The sequence below is a fragment of the Xyrauchen texanus genome, chromosome 4, assembly GCF_025860055.1.
Source record: "Xyrauchen texanus isolate HMW12.3.18 chromosome 4, RBS_HiC_50CHRs, whole genome shotgun sequence".
Classification (NCBI taxonomy): Eukaryota; Metazoa; Chordata; class Actinopteri; order Cypriniformes; family Catostomidae; genus Xyrauchen; species Xyrauchen texanus.
Window position 1 is genome coordinate 14,617,386 of NC_068279.1, and position 14,946 is coordinate 14,632,331.

The 14,946-nt window shown below is 42.2% G+C and overlaps 1 protein-coding gene across 2 annotated transcripts in view; it reads right to left on the reverse strand.

Annotated features, from left to right (window-relative positions):
* Positions 1 to 13,348, reverse strand: part of LOC127643131 (connector enhancer of kinase suppressor of ras 2-like) — a 62,559-nt gene extending 49,211 nt beyond the window's left edge. For both annotated transcript variants that reach the window (XR_007970459.1, XM_052125713.1), the window contains exon 1: positions 13,097 to 13,348. Coding sequence is in view for 1 of the 2 variants with exons in the window: in XM_052125713.1 (XP_051981673.1) it covers positions 13,097 to 13,217 (121 nt within the window). In the remaining variant the exon portion in view is untranslated. The remainder of the gene's footprint in view (positions 1 to 13,096) is intronic.
* Between the last annotated feature and the right edge of the window lie 1,598 nt (positions 13,349 to 14,946).

Consider the following 14,946-nt stretch of genomic DNA (forward strand, 5'->3'; position numbering starts at 1 on the left):
GTCACCCTTTTTCCCCCTTATGGGTGGCCCTGACCACTGACATGGATTATAGGCCTTTTTTCCCTATATTTAATCTTATATTTATTGTGCATTTTAACATTGAGAAACTTTTTTGCTTTCAGATGCTTAATATGGAGTTAGAATGAACATAAGGTGTATTTCAAACTGTTCCGAGACCAGTGGAGACAAACAGCACACTGCAGGTTAAATAGTTCACAAAATAGGCAGCAAGGGAGCATCATATATCTATTCCTATGCAGTCTAGTCTAGAAAAAATTCAATTTCAGGCTGTAGATGATGTTTGGACCACTCAACATGTTTGGCAGACATGGTACAATGGTGATCAGTACATAGATTCAGAATTTGTAATGTATAATTTTATTTTAACATGGTTGGCAGTGATTGAATGATGCTATTGGTAAAATGCTTCAGCACTGGCTGTCACTTGTTTGTTTGACAGTGCAAAGAGAGACAATTTAGATTTTTTTTTTTTTTTTTTGCCAAAGTAGAATAACATTGAAACATAAAAGTCAAATTAAGTCAAATATTTTTTATTTGTATAATTTTTTATTACTTGACAGTAAATGGACACTGTTCTGTCTCTCTGCTCTTGACTGGCCTAATCTCTCTTTGCCATCTTACTGTTTACCGCTAAAGAAGTAATAAGGTAAAGTAGGTCAGGTGCAAAGATCAACCACAGTGTGACATCACAGTGTGGAGGAGAACGAGTCGTTTTGGCAGCTTGGTTACAGACATTACAACTGATTTTCAGTAAAGCTGCTTTGGAATTATGTGAATTGGGAAAAGCTCAAATAAAAAAAATATACAAATAAAAATAATTTGACTTCATTTGACTTTTATGTATTTATATTGCTACTCTAGGCAGAAGATTTCTTACCAAACATACTTACAAAGTAACAGCACATTTATTTAGTTAGATTTTTTTCAATATGAAACTAAAACCACCAGTCAAATATTCAAATAAAACCTTAAAGTGCCAATAAGAATACTGTACACCAATACAGCTGCAGGGATACAAACAACAGGCTTGCAAATGAAACCACTAAGTCTCTGATAAGGTTTCATTAGATAAAACCAGTGAGCCAGTGGCTTAAAAAGTGTGGGTTCATTTTGATAACAGAGAGAGCTGGAGATTAATGCTGTGATAAGTGACAGGTAAGCAATACGAGCAAAGAACTCTGCTCTGTCAAACATGTTTTGGAGGATTACAATGTCAACTTCACCTTACTAAGGATGTAATCAAATGTTCAAGATTGGGCAGGAAAATTAAGTCCCCCTCTATGTCTATGGTGGTTAAGGCCATGACCTATAATATTATAGCATACCATAGTTACAAAGAAAATGCAAATAGTTAAACTCCAAAAATTAGACTCTTTCAACATTTACTCACCCTCATGCCATCCCAGATGTGTAAGACTTTCTTTCTTCTACAGAACACAAACAAAGATTTTTAGAAGAATATCTCAGCTTTGTAGGTCCACAAAATGTAAGTGCATGGTGGCCAGAAGTTTGAAGCTAAAAAAAAAAAACACATAAAGGCAGAATAAAAGTAATCCATAAGACTCCAGTGATTTAATTCATGTCTTCTGAAGTGATCTAAAAGATTTTAGGTGAGAACAGACCAAAATAATGTATAGCTCCTTTTTTACTATAAACCTTGACATCAGCAGTCTCCTTGAAGTTCATGATTTATAGTCACGTGACACCATGCGAGGGTCGGAAGTGTGAGCGGCGAGCTCTGCGCACTTTGCTAGTTTTTCATTCTTTTTATGTAACAAAACGGTGAGATTCGATACACCCTAATTCTTAACTGTTTTATGAAGACAATATGTCAAAATCCTCGCACTCTGGAGATTTAAAAATAAACTTACATGCTCAAGCTGAACCCCAGACAGGCCCGCAGACCAGGGACTTAGTTTGGAAAATGCGGTGTGAGAAATTCAGTGTCAACTGTCCAGTATGTCTGTAATGCTGACAAACGTCATAGCAGACTTGGAGGATTTGTCTGTAATACGTTGATCGATCACTTCCATGCAGGTGAAATTCTCTGAGTTGGTTACAAGATTGTCGGACGTCGAAAAACAGATTGATTATCTGGAGTAATCAGAGAGGTAAGTAGCTGTTAATCCACTAGCGACCAAGACAGACTTGCAGTGCTTTGGGGGAAAACTGGAGGATTTGGAGAATCGTAATTGAAACAACATCGGAATTGTTGGAATTCCTGAGCATGAAGTAGGCAGAGATATGGTGAAATTCCTAGACGAGCTCATCCCGAGTCTACTCAACATAACATGCCATAAGCTGGAAATCAAGCGAGCTCACAGGGTCCCAGCTCACAGGGTCCCAGCTCGCAGATCCGTGGAGGGAGACAGGCCCCGAGCAATTCTGGTAACATTTCTGAGATCATCCGATAAAGATCTTGTGTTACGCGAGGCGAGTAGTAAATTAAAGCTTTCTTGGAAGAACTACAGAATTTTCTTGTTCCCAGACTTTGTGAATTCGACAAAAGAGAAACGTGATCGATTCCAGGAATGCAAGAAACTCTTACACCAACGGAAGATCGCGTTTGCTCTGATGTTTCCAAACTGAGAATAGATGCTAAGGATGGCCGTAGAGAATTTACATGCCCACAGCAAGCTCTTTCCTTCATAAAAACATTAGAGTGAGTAAGCCCTTTGGTGATTTTCATGTTTTTGTTTAGTGGGCCTAACTCACTGAACATACACTCGACTGCCCGAGGAAGTTGAGCACCTTCTTTGTTCCTTGTTGTGCTGGTTGCGCTTAACGTCTGGAGTTTGTTTTGTGTAATATCTTTTCTTTGGGACAGCTTGTGGATAAATCTGCACGTTTTTGGTGCTTATGCCTCCTGTGGCCTAGAGTTTGTTTTGTGGAACATCTCTTGCAGGACATTGGGTGATTGGGTCTTTTGTTGCACTCATTTATCGGTCGAATGGGCCAGCTTACTGAACATTCGTTTGACTGTCCAAGGAAACTAAACTTTTTTTTTTGTTGTGCTGGTTCCGCTAGCGGCTGGAGCTTGTTCTGTGGAGGAACAGTTATGTGGATGAATCTACATGTTATTTTGTGTTTATTACGCTTATTGGCTGGAGTTTGTTTTATAGATTATTTTCTGTTATGTAATTCTGTCAATAAAATTACATAACAAAAAGATTTGGGCAATCTGGTCACGGGGACTCTCATAGGTGTACATGGACTGTTTGGATCGACTCATATATATATACATATATATATATATATATATATATATATATATATATATATATATATATCTAAGTCCCTTATTTCATCTGTTGCTGATTGCTGGAGGTGGCAGGTGGCATAGTGGGCTAAAGCACAGAACTGGTAAGCAGAAGGTTGCCGCCACCACCATTGTGTCCTTGAGCAAGACACTTAACTCCAGGTTGCTCTGGGGGGATTGTCTCTGTAATAACGTGGTGGTGGAAGGGAGTATTAAAAGTGCCGAGGCAGAGCTGAAGCACTGAATGTCATCTGATGGCCTCAGAGAATTGACCCGATTGAAATACAGATATAATACTATTTTGTCAAAGAAATGTTTTTGGCTATTCAGGGCAAGACATTCATACTTTGAGTCAGGTGACAAAGCAGGGAATCATTTGGCTAGATACATAAAGCAGAGAGAGTCTTTTTTTTACCATTCCCTCAGTGAAATATGCTTGTGGGGAAATATTTACCTCGGCTGTTGATATTAATATTGCTTTTAAAGAATTGTATCTGGATCTTTATAGTTCCACGTCTTCATCTACTGATGAAGATATTAGGAACATTGTGGAACCATTAGAACTCACTAAACTGATGACTGAGCAAAGAAATGTCTCTTGATTCTGAGATAATTTGGCTTTCAGCTTGGCAAGGTAATTAAGGCCTTTCCCACAGGTAAGACTCCTGGGCCAGATGGATTTGCCACTGAATTTTTTAGATCTTATGCTTCAGAACTGGCTCAGTTTTTGTTAGACGTTTATACGAAATCATTAAAGAATGGAAAGCTTCCGCCAACCATGACACAAGCCAGAATCAGTCTGATCCTTAAAAGGGGCAAAGATCCAAGCGAGTGTAATAGTTACCATCCAATTTCCCTGATCCAGCTAGACCTTAAAATATTGTCAAAAATGTTGGCTAACTGATTAAGTAAAGTTATAAAATCTCTTATATATATATAGATCAGATGGGGTTTATTTGGGGTTTATTTGGGGCGCAGCTCTTCTGATAACATTCAGCATTTCATCAATATTATATGGTCAGTGGCGAATGATCAGACTCCGGTTGCTGCCATCTCACTTGATGCTGAAAAGTCAAGTCAAGTCAAGTGGTTTTTATTGTCGTTTCAACCATATACAGTTAGTACAGTACACAGCAAAACGAGACAACGTTCCTCCAGGACCATGGTGCTACATAAAAACAACAAAGGACCAACACAGGACCACATGAGACAGCACAACGAAATAAAATACCTATATAAAATACCTATATATACCTATATAAAGTGCACGTGTGAACATGTGCAAAGTATGGGACAGTACAACAAATGTCTGACAATGAACAGGACAATAGACACAGTGCAGCGCCGACCAGTACACAGTAGTGCAAAAAGATGACAGTTTCTAAAAACGTAAACATAACATACTATGAGATAGTGTTCTATGCACATAGCAGTTATTGAGGTAGCAGACAGTTATAAAGTGACAGTAATTAAAGTGCAACTCAGGACACGTGTGTGTGTGTGTCAAACCAGTCTCTGAGTATTGAGGAGTCTGATGGCTTGGGGGAAGAAGCTGTTACACAGTCTGGCCGTGAGGGCCCGAATGCAGACGGCAGGAGGGTAAAGAGTTTGTGTGAGGGGTGTGTAGGGTCGTCCACAATGCTGGTTGCTTTGCGGATACAGTGTTTTTTGTAAATGTCTTTGATGTAGGGAAGAGAGACCCCAATGATCTTCTCAGCTGTCCTCATTATCCTCTGCAGGGCTTTGCGGTCCGAAACGGTGCAAGTCCCAAACCAGGCAGTGATGCAGCTGCTCAGGATGCTCTCAATAGTCCCTCTATAGAATGTAGTGAGGATGGGGGGTGGGAGATGTGCTTTCCTCAGACTTCGAAGAAAGTAGAGATGCTGCTGGGCTTTCTTGGTGATAGAGCTGGTGTTGAGGGACCAGGTGAGGTTCTCCGCCAGGTGAACACCAAGGAATTTGGTGCTCTTGACGATCTCCACAGAGGAGCCGTCGATGTTCAGCGTAGTGTGTTCACCTTGTGCTCTCCTAAAGTCAACAACCATCTCTTTTGAACGGTTTGGACGATACTCAAACTGCAGTGGGTCTAGTGAGGGGGGCAGCTGGGTCTTAATGTGCCTCATGACGAGCCTCTCGAAGCACTTCATGATGATAGGTGTAAGTGTGACGGGACGGTAGTCGTTGAGGCAGGACACTGAAGACTTCTTTGGCATGGGGATGATGGTGGTGGCCTTGAAGCACGTTGGAACGATGGCGCTGCTCAGAGAGATGTTGAAGATGTCGGCAAGAACATCTGCTAGCTGGTCTGCACATCCTCTGAGCACTCTGCCAGGAATGTTGTCTGGTCCAGCAGCCTTCCGTGGGTTGACTCTGCGTAGAGTTTTCCTCACATCTGCCGTGGTAAGACAGAGCACCTGGTTGTTGGGAGGAGGGGTGGTCTTCCTCGCCACAACGTCGTTCTGCACTTCAAACCTAGCGTAGAAGTTGTTCAGCGCATCTGGAAGGGAGGCATCTTTGTCACAGGCAACTGATGTTGTCCTGTAGTTGGTGATGGCCTGGATGTCCTGCCACATGTGCCGCGTGTCACCGCTGTCCTGGAAGTGACTGTGGATTCTCTGGGCGTGTGCGCACTTTGCCTCTCTGATTGCCCGTGACAGTTTGGCCCTAGCTGTTCTTAGGGCTGCCTTATCGCCTGCTCTGAAGGCGGAGTCTCGGGACCTCAGCAGCGTGCGCACCTTCGCAGTCAACCACGGCTTCTGGTTGGAGCATGTGGTGATGGTCTTGGAGAAAGTGACATCATCAATGCACTTGCTGATGTAGCTGGTCACTGATGCTGTGTATTCCTCTAAGTTGGTAGAATCACCATATGTTGCAGCCTCCCTGAACATGTGCCAGTCAGTACACTCAAAACAGTCCTGAAGAGCAGAGATGGCTCCTGCTGGCCAGGTTTTCACCTGCTTCTGAAGCGGTTTTGTGCGTCTGACGAGCGGTCTGTATGCTGGAATTAACATAACAGAGATGTGGTCTGAGTAGCCGAGGTGGGGCGGGGCTCCGCCCGGTACGCGCCTGCGATGTTTGTGTAAACAAGATCAAGCGCTTTCGCCCCTCTCGTTGCAAAGTCCACATACTGATGGAATTTAGGGAGCACTGTCTTGAGATTCACATGGTTGAACTCTCCGGCGACAATAAACAGTCCGTCGGGGTGAGCGTTCTGCAGTTCGCTCATAGCCCCATACAGTTCACAGAGCGCTTCCTTAGCGTTAGCGCTGGGGGGAATGTAAACTCCGGTTATGTAAACAGTGGTGAATTCTCGTGGTAGATAAAAAGGTCTGCATCTAACAGTCACAAGCTCCAACGGCGATGAACAGTAACTAGAGACTAGCATAGAGTTCTTGCACCATTCCGTGTTGATGTAAACACACAAGCCACCACCGCGAGTCACGAAACGAGGCGAGCCCGTCTAGCTGAATGGCGGCATCCGGAACTCTGTCGCTGAGCCACGTCTCCGTGAAAACAAAGACGCAGCAATCTCTAAACTCACGCTGCGTAGCCTGGTGGAGTCGGATATAGTCCAGTTTATTGTCCAGGGAGCAAACATTTTAGAGCAGGATAGACGGGAGAGCCGGCCGGCTAGGGTTTGTTTTTAGCCTAGCATGGACCCCCCGCCCTCTTGCCGCGCTTCCGCTTTCTTGCACACCGCTTACGACGTCCTTTCCCCCGGCCACCGGCATCAGGCGACGCCGAGGACTGGAGGCCTGGTTTCCGCAGCAAGCCGAGTATGCTTAGTGCCTCCTGCAGGTCATCATGCAGCTTGATTTTTGCATGAGTCTTATATTTTAGTAGTGTCTGGCGATGGTAGACACGAACACCGGTTGCTCTGATGTCCATGTGCTGCAAAAGTCGGGCTTTTTTAACAAAAATAGCACCAATGTGGATCAATGCGTGCTACCGCGCCGCCATCTTGGATCAAATCTAAGGCATTTGATATGGTAGAATATGGATATAATCTAAGGAAAAGGCATTTGATATGGTAGAATTTGGATATAATACTATTTTGTCACAGAAGATGGAGTTTTAGCTATTCAGGGCAAGACAGTCATACTTTGAGTCAGGTGACAAAGCAGGAAATAATTTAGCTAGATCTCACTTGATGCTGAAAAGGCATTTGATTGGGATTATCTTTTTAAGATTTTGGAAATATACGGGTTTGGGAATACTTTTATTGGATGGATTAAGTTACTTTGTAGACACCCGGTAGCAGTGGTACAAACAAATGAATTCATTTCAGATTATTTTACTCTGGATAGGGGCACCTGGCAGCTGCGATAAGAAGGGAAGATGATTTTCCAGGGGTGGTGGCAGGAGGTGTGGCACATAAGATTATTCTTTACGATGAGGATATTTTATTATTCGTCTCTGACCCCATTAGATCAATGCCTTGCCTCCATAGAATTATTAATTCCTTTTCTAAGTTCTCGGGATACCAAATCAATGGGTCTAAATCCAAAGCTTTGGCTCTGACAGCGTACTGCCCAGTAATGGCTTTAAACTGGGCATTAAGTATTTGGGTTCATTTTGACCCTTAGTTTTCGAGTGATGTGGCCAGGTGGGCTTCAATACATTTATTTATGATTGGGAAGGTTAATGTTTTTCAAATTACTTGTATTCTGAAATTAAACTACCTGCTACAATCTCTCCCTGTAGATGTCCCCCTCTCTTATTTCAAGCAATCTGGTAGCATAGCAAAGTCCTTCATTTGGAATGGTAAGCATCCCAGATTACATTCAATAAATTGCATAGGCCCGATTGACAAAGGTGGGCTAGGCCTACCCAAGATTTTGTTTTATTATTATGCATTCGGTCTCAGATATTTGGCCCATTGGTCTCTTCCACTTAAAAGAGCCCCTCCCTGGATTTATATTGAACAGTTTCACCATGTTCTCTTGCATTTTCAATCAGTATGGACAAAAGTGTCCAGAGTGTTTAATTCAGACATTTATTTAAATGTTGCCTCAAGCATATGGCTGAACCCTAAATTATGTATTAATAAATCCCTTTTCTGCTGTCAGAGTGGATTATGAGGGGGGTTACTATACTCGGTGAGAGTGGAGGGTTGAGATCTTTTGAGAATTTGGTTCATCATTTTGGGATTCCAAGATCTCAATTCTTTAGGTATTTACAGCTGCGCCAGCTGATCTGTATTGTTTTTGGGAGTAGCAGACACCCCCTAAACCAGCAGATACTCTGGGAGAGATACTCTTACTGCTTTTGGAAAAGGTCATGAGGCATCATTATATTATTCCCTGTTAATTCAGAGTTTGGGGGACGGAGCTTTAACTTCTATTAAGAGATTATGGGAGAAAGATTTAAGCTTGGTATTGGAGGAAGGAGTGTGGGCAAGGATTCTAAAAAAATGTAAGTCTGCATTTAGAGATGCAAGGGTTCGCCTTATGCAATTTAAGATTTTACATAGATTTTATTGGACCTCCTCTAGATTATATAGGCTTGATTTTAAAGACACACCCTACCTGCTGGTGATGCCAATCAGAAGTTGGAGACACATCCCATGTATTTTGGGGGGTGATAAGATTCAAGATTTTTAGTTGAAGGTTAAGAGTTATTTGTGTGATGTTTTGGGAACTCAAATTTTAACTTTGCCCCAGACTTTGTATTTAGGGAGATGGGTTGGTCATACATTTGGGGGATAAATATATAACAAATTGAGTTCTGACTAAAATTATGATTGGCAGACAAATTATTTTAAGGGGTTGGAAGTCGGATGGAGTGCCATCATTTCTGGAGTGGTGTGCTGAGCTGGGGAGGATGGCAGCTTTAGAGGAGGTGGCTGGTAGAAAGCTGGGGTTTAGGGACTTGTTTATCAGAAAGTGGGGTAGGTATTTGGTGGTTTTGGGGGACTCTCAGGGAAGAGATGGGGAGAGAGAAGATTAGTTTAATTATGAATGTTTATTATATATTGGGGGGGGGGGGGCATGATATGTGGTTTAAGATGACAATTTTTTATGTTACAATCTGGTAATTACAAGGGTATTATGCTATAAATGTGCTTTATGAGGACATTTCTTGTGTACCCATAATTTAAAAAGCTTTAAAAAACATATTAAACGATGTTTTATTGAAAATGTATAAATGCAGAAAGTTTTCCGTGAGGGTTAGGTTTAGGGGTTGTGTTAGGTGGGATAGAAGATGTGTGTGTGTGTGTGTGTGTGTGTGTGTGTGTGTGTGTGTGTGTGTGTGTGTGTGTGTGTGTGTGTGTGTGTGTGTGTGTGTGTGTGTGTGTGTGTTCCTTTCATGTGACCACAGGGGTGCGTCAGGTACTAGGAAGTGTACCGTAATCAGGCTTGAAATAATGATTGTGCCTAGAAACTAAAATGGCAAATGTACAGTGAAAAACTAGTTACATTTTGGTCTGTTCTCACCAAAAATTAGAGGTCGACTGATATATCGGTTTTGCTGATTAATCTACACCGATAAAAGTTTTCTGGAACTATAGGTTATTTGCAAAAGGCTCACTGTAATAAGATGGTTTCCGATCACAGAAAAGCAGGTGTCCCAGTATGCTTTTAAAGTTCTTTTTAATTAGACACATTATCTAAAAAACAGTGCTCCTGCACGAGATGCCAAATAAACCAAAACAAAGGGAAACTAAAATGTTTGTCTAAAACACATTTACATAGAAAAACAAAAGCGTTCAGTGTGAAATGTCCCTTACAGTTGGTGGAGGTCTTGGGCCATTGCTTCTTGCTGTCTTATAAGCATTTCTCAGATTAAGCAAGGGGTTGTTTAAATGCTTTGTGAGGAAAGATGTTCAACTTGGAAATGTGTGTCTTGAGATCCAGCCTGTTGTGTTCCAGCTGTTTGAACAGCCCCTGGCCTGGGCTCATAGTCTGAGCCGCTTCACTGCCGAGTTCAGCCGGATACCTCTGCTATATGGGAATATTGCTATCCTACACACAACTGTATTGAATAAAAAAACAATGTGGTATTTCACTGTTATTATGAAGCAGTGAGTCTGGAGTAGTAGGAATCAGTGCATGTGTAACATCATGTGAACTGTCTATTGAAGCGTTTTCCCCCCTCATTTTACTTTTGACTTAACATTTGAGAATATGGACCGACTAAAACTTTTTATTTATTTATTTTATGCACATTAGTTGAAAATTAAATGCTCTTTGTTAACAGCCAGGATATGAATGTTCTCTGCAATAATATAAAGATGCTGATTTGTTTTTTATTTATTGCCCCCTCTTGTGGACTAAGGTAACAACGTTCATTTAAAAATCAGCTGACATTAAAATTTGTATATTAGTTCATCTATATTAATATTTATATATATATATATATATTATTTTAATAACTATTTTAATTTGAGTGTTATTTTTTTCATTCAGTATAAATTTTAAAAACTATCGGTTGATTAACTGGTTATCGGCAGGTGCTGCCCAACTTTGTTATCGGTTTTGGTAAGATCCACTATTGGTCGGCCTCAACCCAAAATCGATTGGATCACTTCAGAAGACCTGGATTTAACCACTAGAGCATTGGTTCCCAACCCTGTTCCTCCCTGTTCTGACACACCCAGTTCAGGTCTTTGAGTCTAGATTAACAAGCTGATGAGTTGAATCAGGTGTGTTTGATTAGGAAGATATGCTGTGTTGTGGGGACCTCCTGAAACAGGGTTGGGAACCACTGCAATAGAGCCTTGTGTATTACATTTATACTGCCTTTGTGTGGTTTTTGGAGCTTCACAATTAGCATGCATTCACTTGCATTTTGTGGTCCTACAGAGCTGAGATATTTTTCAAAAAATCTACATTTGTGTTCTGCAGAAGAAAGAAAGTAATAGACATCTGGGATGGCATGTGGGTGCGTAAATGATGAGAGAATTTTCTTTTTTGGGTGAACTATCCTTTTAACCTCTACAATAACATTTCACTGAAACCCTAAATCAAACATAGCCACAAGCCTAACAGTTGTCTCTGGCCTAAGACCTTATCACATCCCAAGCTGCATGAAGATTTTTCAAACGTATGCAGTAAAGGTCCAAAAAAGGTGCTCAGCAGAGTTTCATATTACTAGATGCCTGCAAAGTTAAAAGAGGCAAATTATTCATACAGATCTCATCAGTGCATGCCACATCTCTGCACCACGACAACTTAATTGTTGTTCAGCCAAGGATACAAAAAGACTGAGATACACACACAACATCCATAAAATAGCAATGACAGCTGCCCCAAGACAGCAAACAATAAATACAATGCAGTAAAGAGTAAATGCAATTTCATAAACAATGCAATACAAAGCAGTAAAACACTCACAGTTATTTGCTCATGCAGAACGTCTAAGAAATTCTGATGCTAAGCTTGGAAAAAACAAGTATCAGAACCTGACTGACCCTGTATCAGTTGCTCTCACATACACTTCATCAGCAATAATTATGAAAATTATCCACAAGCATCTGGTTTACAGTTATTTCTCCATATGAGAAGGAAACAGTGTTCCTGAAAATGGAAACCATCCTGCACAACCGTGAACCCTCTAAAATAGAGGACTGGTCCATCTGTGAAAAACTGTTTCAAAAGGAAACACATTAATACCACTCATAGTGAAAGAGAGATTGGTCAGCAGTCTATGTGGAGCCTTAAGATGAATGTCTCAGTGGCATATAATAGTCTTCAGCCTACATGGGTCTATGAAAGCATTTCATTTAGAGCATTACAATATGGCTGTTTTGGACAAAAAGATCAAAACTAATATTGATTCTCTAGTGTACACTTGTCTGTTATTGGGTTAGTGGCAAATGCTTTCTGACCTTTGAAATGCTCATGGGGTAGAGATTATGAGCAGCTGAATGTCATGTGCACGAATACCCTTAAACTTCACTTTAGATTAGGTCTGATCGTGCTGGTATTTTGGCCCTCTGTCTCTATACCACAGCTGCTCCATTGTGTTCTACTTTTAGACGCATATATGTACCTCCTATCAGCCTTTCTAAACATGTCATCTCCACAGAAGATTTCTGTGTTTCCACAGTTTCGTAAATTTTTTCCGAGCAGAAAAGGCCACTTTAACGTGTCCCTACGCTATAAATGCATGAAGAAACACACACAGTGTGACTTGTGTCTGCAAGCGGCATTCATCCGATACTCTATCCCTATGTGTTTCCCCGAGCGTTTGTGTGGGGTGGGGGACTGTATGAGGCTCAGCTGGTTTCCACAGATACCGTCATCCCTCTTCTGGTCCCAAGATTACGCGCATCCGCACCGCAGCACAGCGAAACAGGCACAACGCGCGCCGGCCTGGTTCTGTCCATGGTGCTAGTTGTCACTGCGCGCGCAAGAGAGAGATTTATTCACTGAAGCTGAAAACAGCCTCTCTCTGTCTCTGAGTGTGTACGTTATGTATGTATGTGATTATGTCAAAGCGCAATGTCGTCCATTGTATCACATTAACCTTTTTTGCTCATCTACTTGCAAAACACGCGCGCGCGCGCACACACACACACACATACACGCCACGCACCCCAAGACCACACGCACACCCCCTCTTGCGCGACGCGTGTATGGATCACACACACACACCATGGTGCGCCGAGCAGAGTCGCAAAATGGCACACAAGCGCGATCAATACTTCACTGCACGGCACAGTCAGAGGCACGAGGCTTATCAGTCCAGAGCCTGCATGCAACCAGACGGTCTTCACGCATACCCATTCTTCTCCCATAGGCTATATGTAATGCAGAGTGAATGCGGAGGAACAAACATATATATTTATATTTATTTATTTATTTATTTTACCTTTCATCCAGTCCAGCACCTGCTTCGGGGACCATTTGCTGATGGGTTCCATGACCAGCGCCATGGCTGGTGTGCGTTGATTTCCCGGTTGAATTGTGTAGGGACCGTGCGTAGCTACCATCCGAACCCCGAGAAACAGAATGGCACATACAATGCCGTTTATACGCGCAGCAGGAGCGTGGACGTTGGATACATCCTAGCGGAGGACTGCGACGGCGAGATCCACGCGCGCGACTCTACCCCGCCTCCCTACATCTCTCTTGATTACTCTCTCTCTCTCTCTCTCTCTCTCTCTCTCTCTCTCTCTCTCTCTCTCTCTCTCTCTCTCTCTCTCGCTCGCTCGCTATTTCTCTCCCACCCAAATGTGCACCTGCTTCTCCAGTCTACCAAGCAGAGATGCAGGGAAAAAAGTGTCTTGCTCCCCCCTTCCTCACGCGCTCGCAACGCTGCAGTACGCTATTTCATGGGTCAGCGTTTCCGTGAGCGTGGGGACTGTTCGATGACACCACCGATAAACACTGAACAGCTCCACTGGGTACAAAACTGAGAGCCCACTGAGCGACAGAAACAAACAAGTGCCTTGCAAAACGGCTACTTGGTATGCGTCTCTCTCTCTCTCTCTCTCTCTCTCTCTCTCTCGCCCGTTTACTTACGTCACCGCAGCCCAATTTCACTCGTAGAGAGGAAAGTCGGCTGCTGAACCAATAGCTGCGCAGCAGAGTGAGGTAACTGCAACCGACCGAGCCAGGGAAACCGGGTCACCCGATAAAACAGACAGAGAACACAAGTCTGTGCAGCTCACAATTATTTGGAGAGACAACAAAAGAGAAAGCACATTGTACGTGTGGTTATAATGGATCTTATGTACAGTATCTCGTTGTTCATGTATTAAAGGGATAGATCACCCAAAAATGAAAATTCTCTCACCATTTACACACCCTTGTGTCATCCTAGATGTGTATGACATTCTTTCATCTGCAGTAGACGAACGGTCCATACAATGCATGTGAATGCATCTTCTTTTGTGTTGTGCAGAAGAAAGAAAGTCAAACACATCTGGGGTGGCATGAGGGAGAGTAAATGATGAGAGAATTTTCATTTTTGGGTGAACTTTTCCTTTACCATTTCTGTCCTACTGCCACGAGACATCAGACTATGGAATGGAACTGCTTTTATTTAAGTAACATCATTCTGGCCCCTGCTTGAATGAGATAGAGAGAGAGATAGAGAGAGAGAGAGAGAGAGAGAGAGAGAGAGAGAGAGAGAGAGAGAGAGAGAGAGAGAGAGAGAGAGAGAGAGAGAGCAGCAGAACGCTCCATCTGGTATTGTGGTTTTCCTCATGGTGCCAGGCTAAAGAGCCAGTTTAGATGCCCACTGAGCAGCTACAAGAGTGTGAAGTAGCCATGTTGGCACAACTAAAACACTCACACTTAGATCACAGTTAACAGTTAATCCTGTTGATGATGATGTGAGTTTGGCTCCTATGTACCAGTGCCAGGGTATCAGCATGTATGCAGGCACACACACACACGCTCACACACACATGTTGGTGCGGCTACCCATATGGAAAAGGTTTGCTAAAAAAAACTGTGATTCTTATATGTTCCAACAGAATATTGTAAGGGACATATATGCTGCAAAAAAACACATAAATAAATAGCATAATATTAATGTATTTTTAATCATATATGTCCTACATACAACTAAAGGCATATAGTTTTTGAAGTAAAAACATAGGAAAATAATGCAAATTTAATAGGAATGTCCAGCATATTAAGACATAAAACACAGTGCAGTTTAGCAGTATAAGGCTGTATTTAACTCATGCTCTTGTCTTGTCCTAAGTTGAG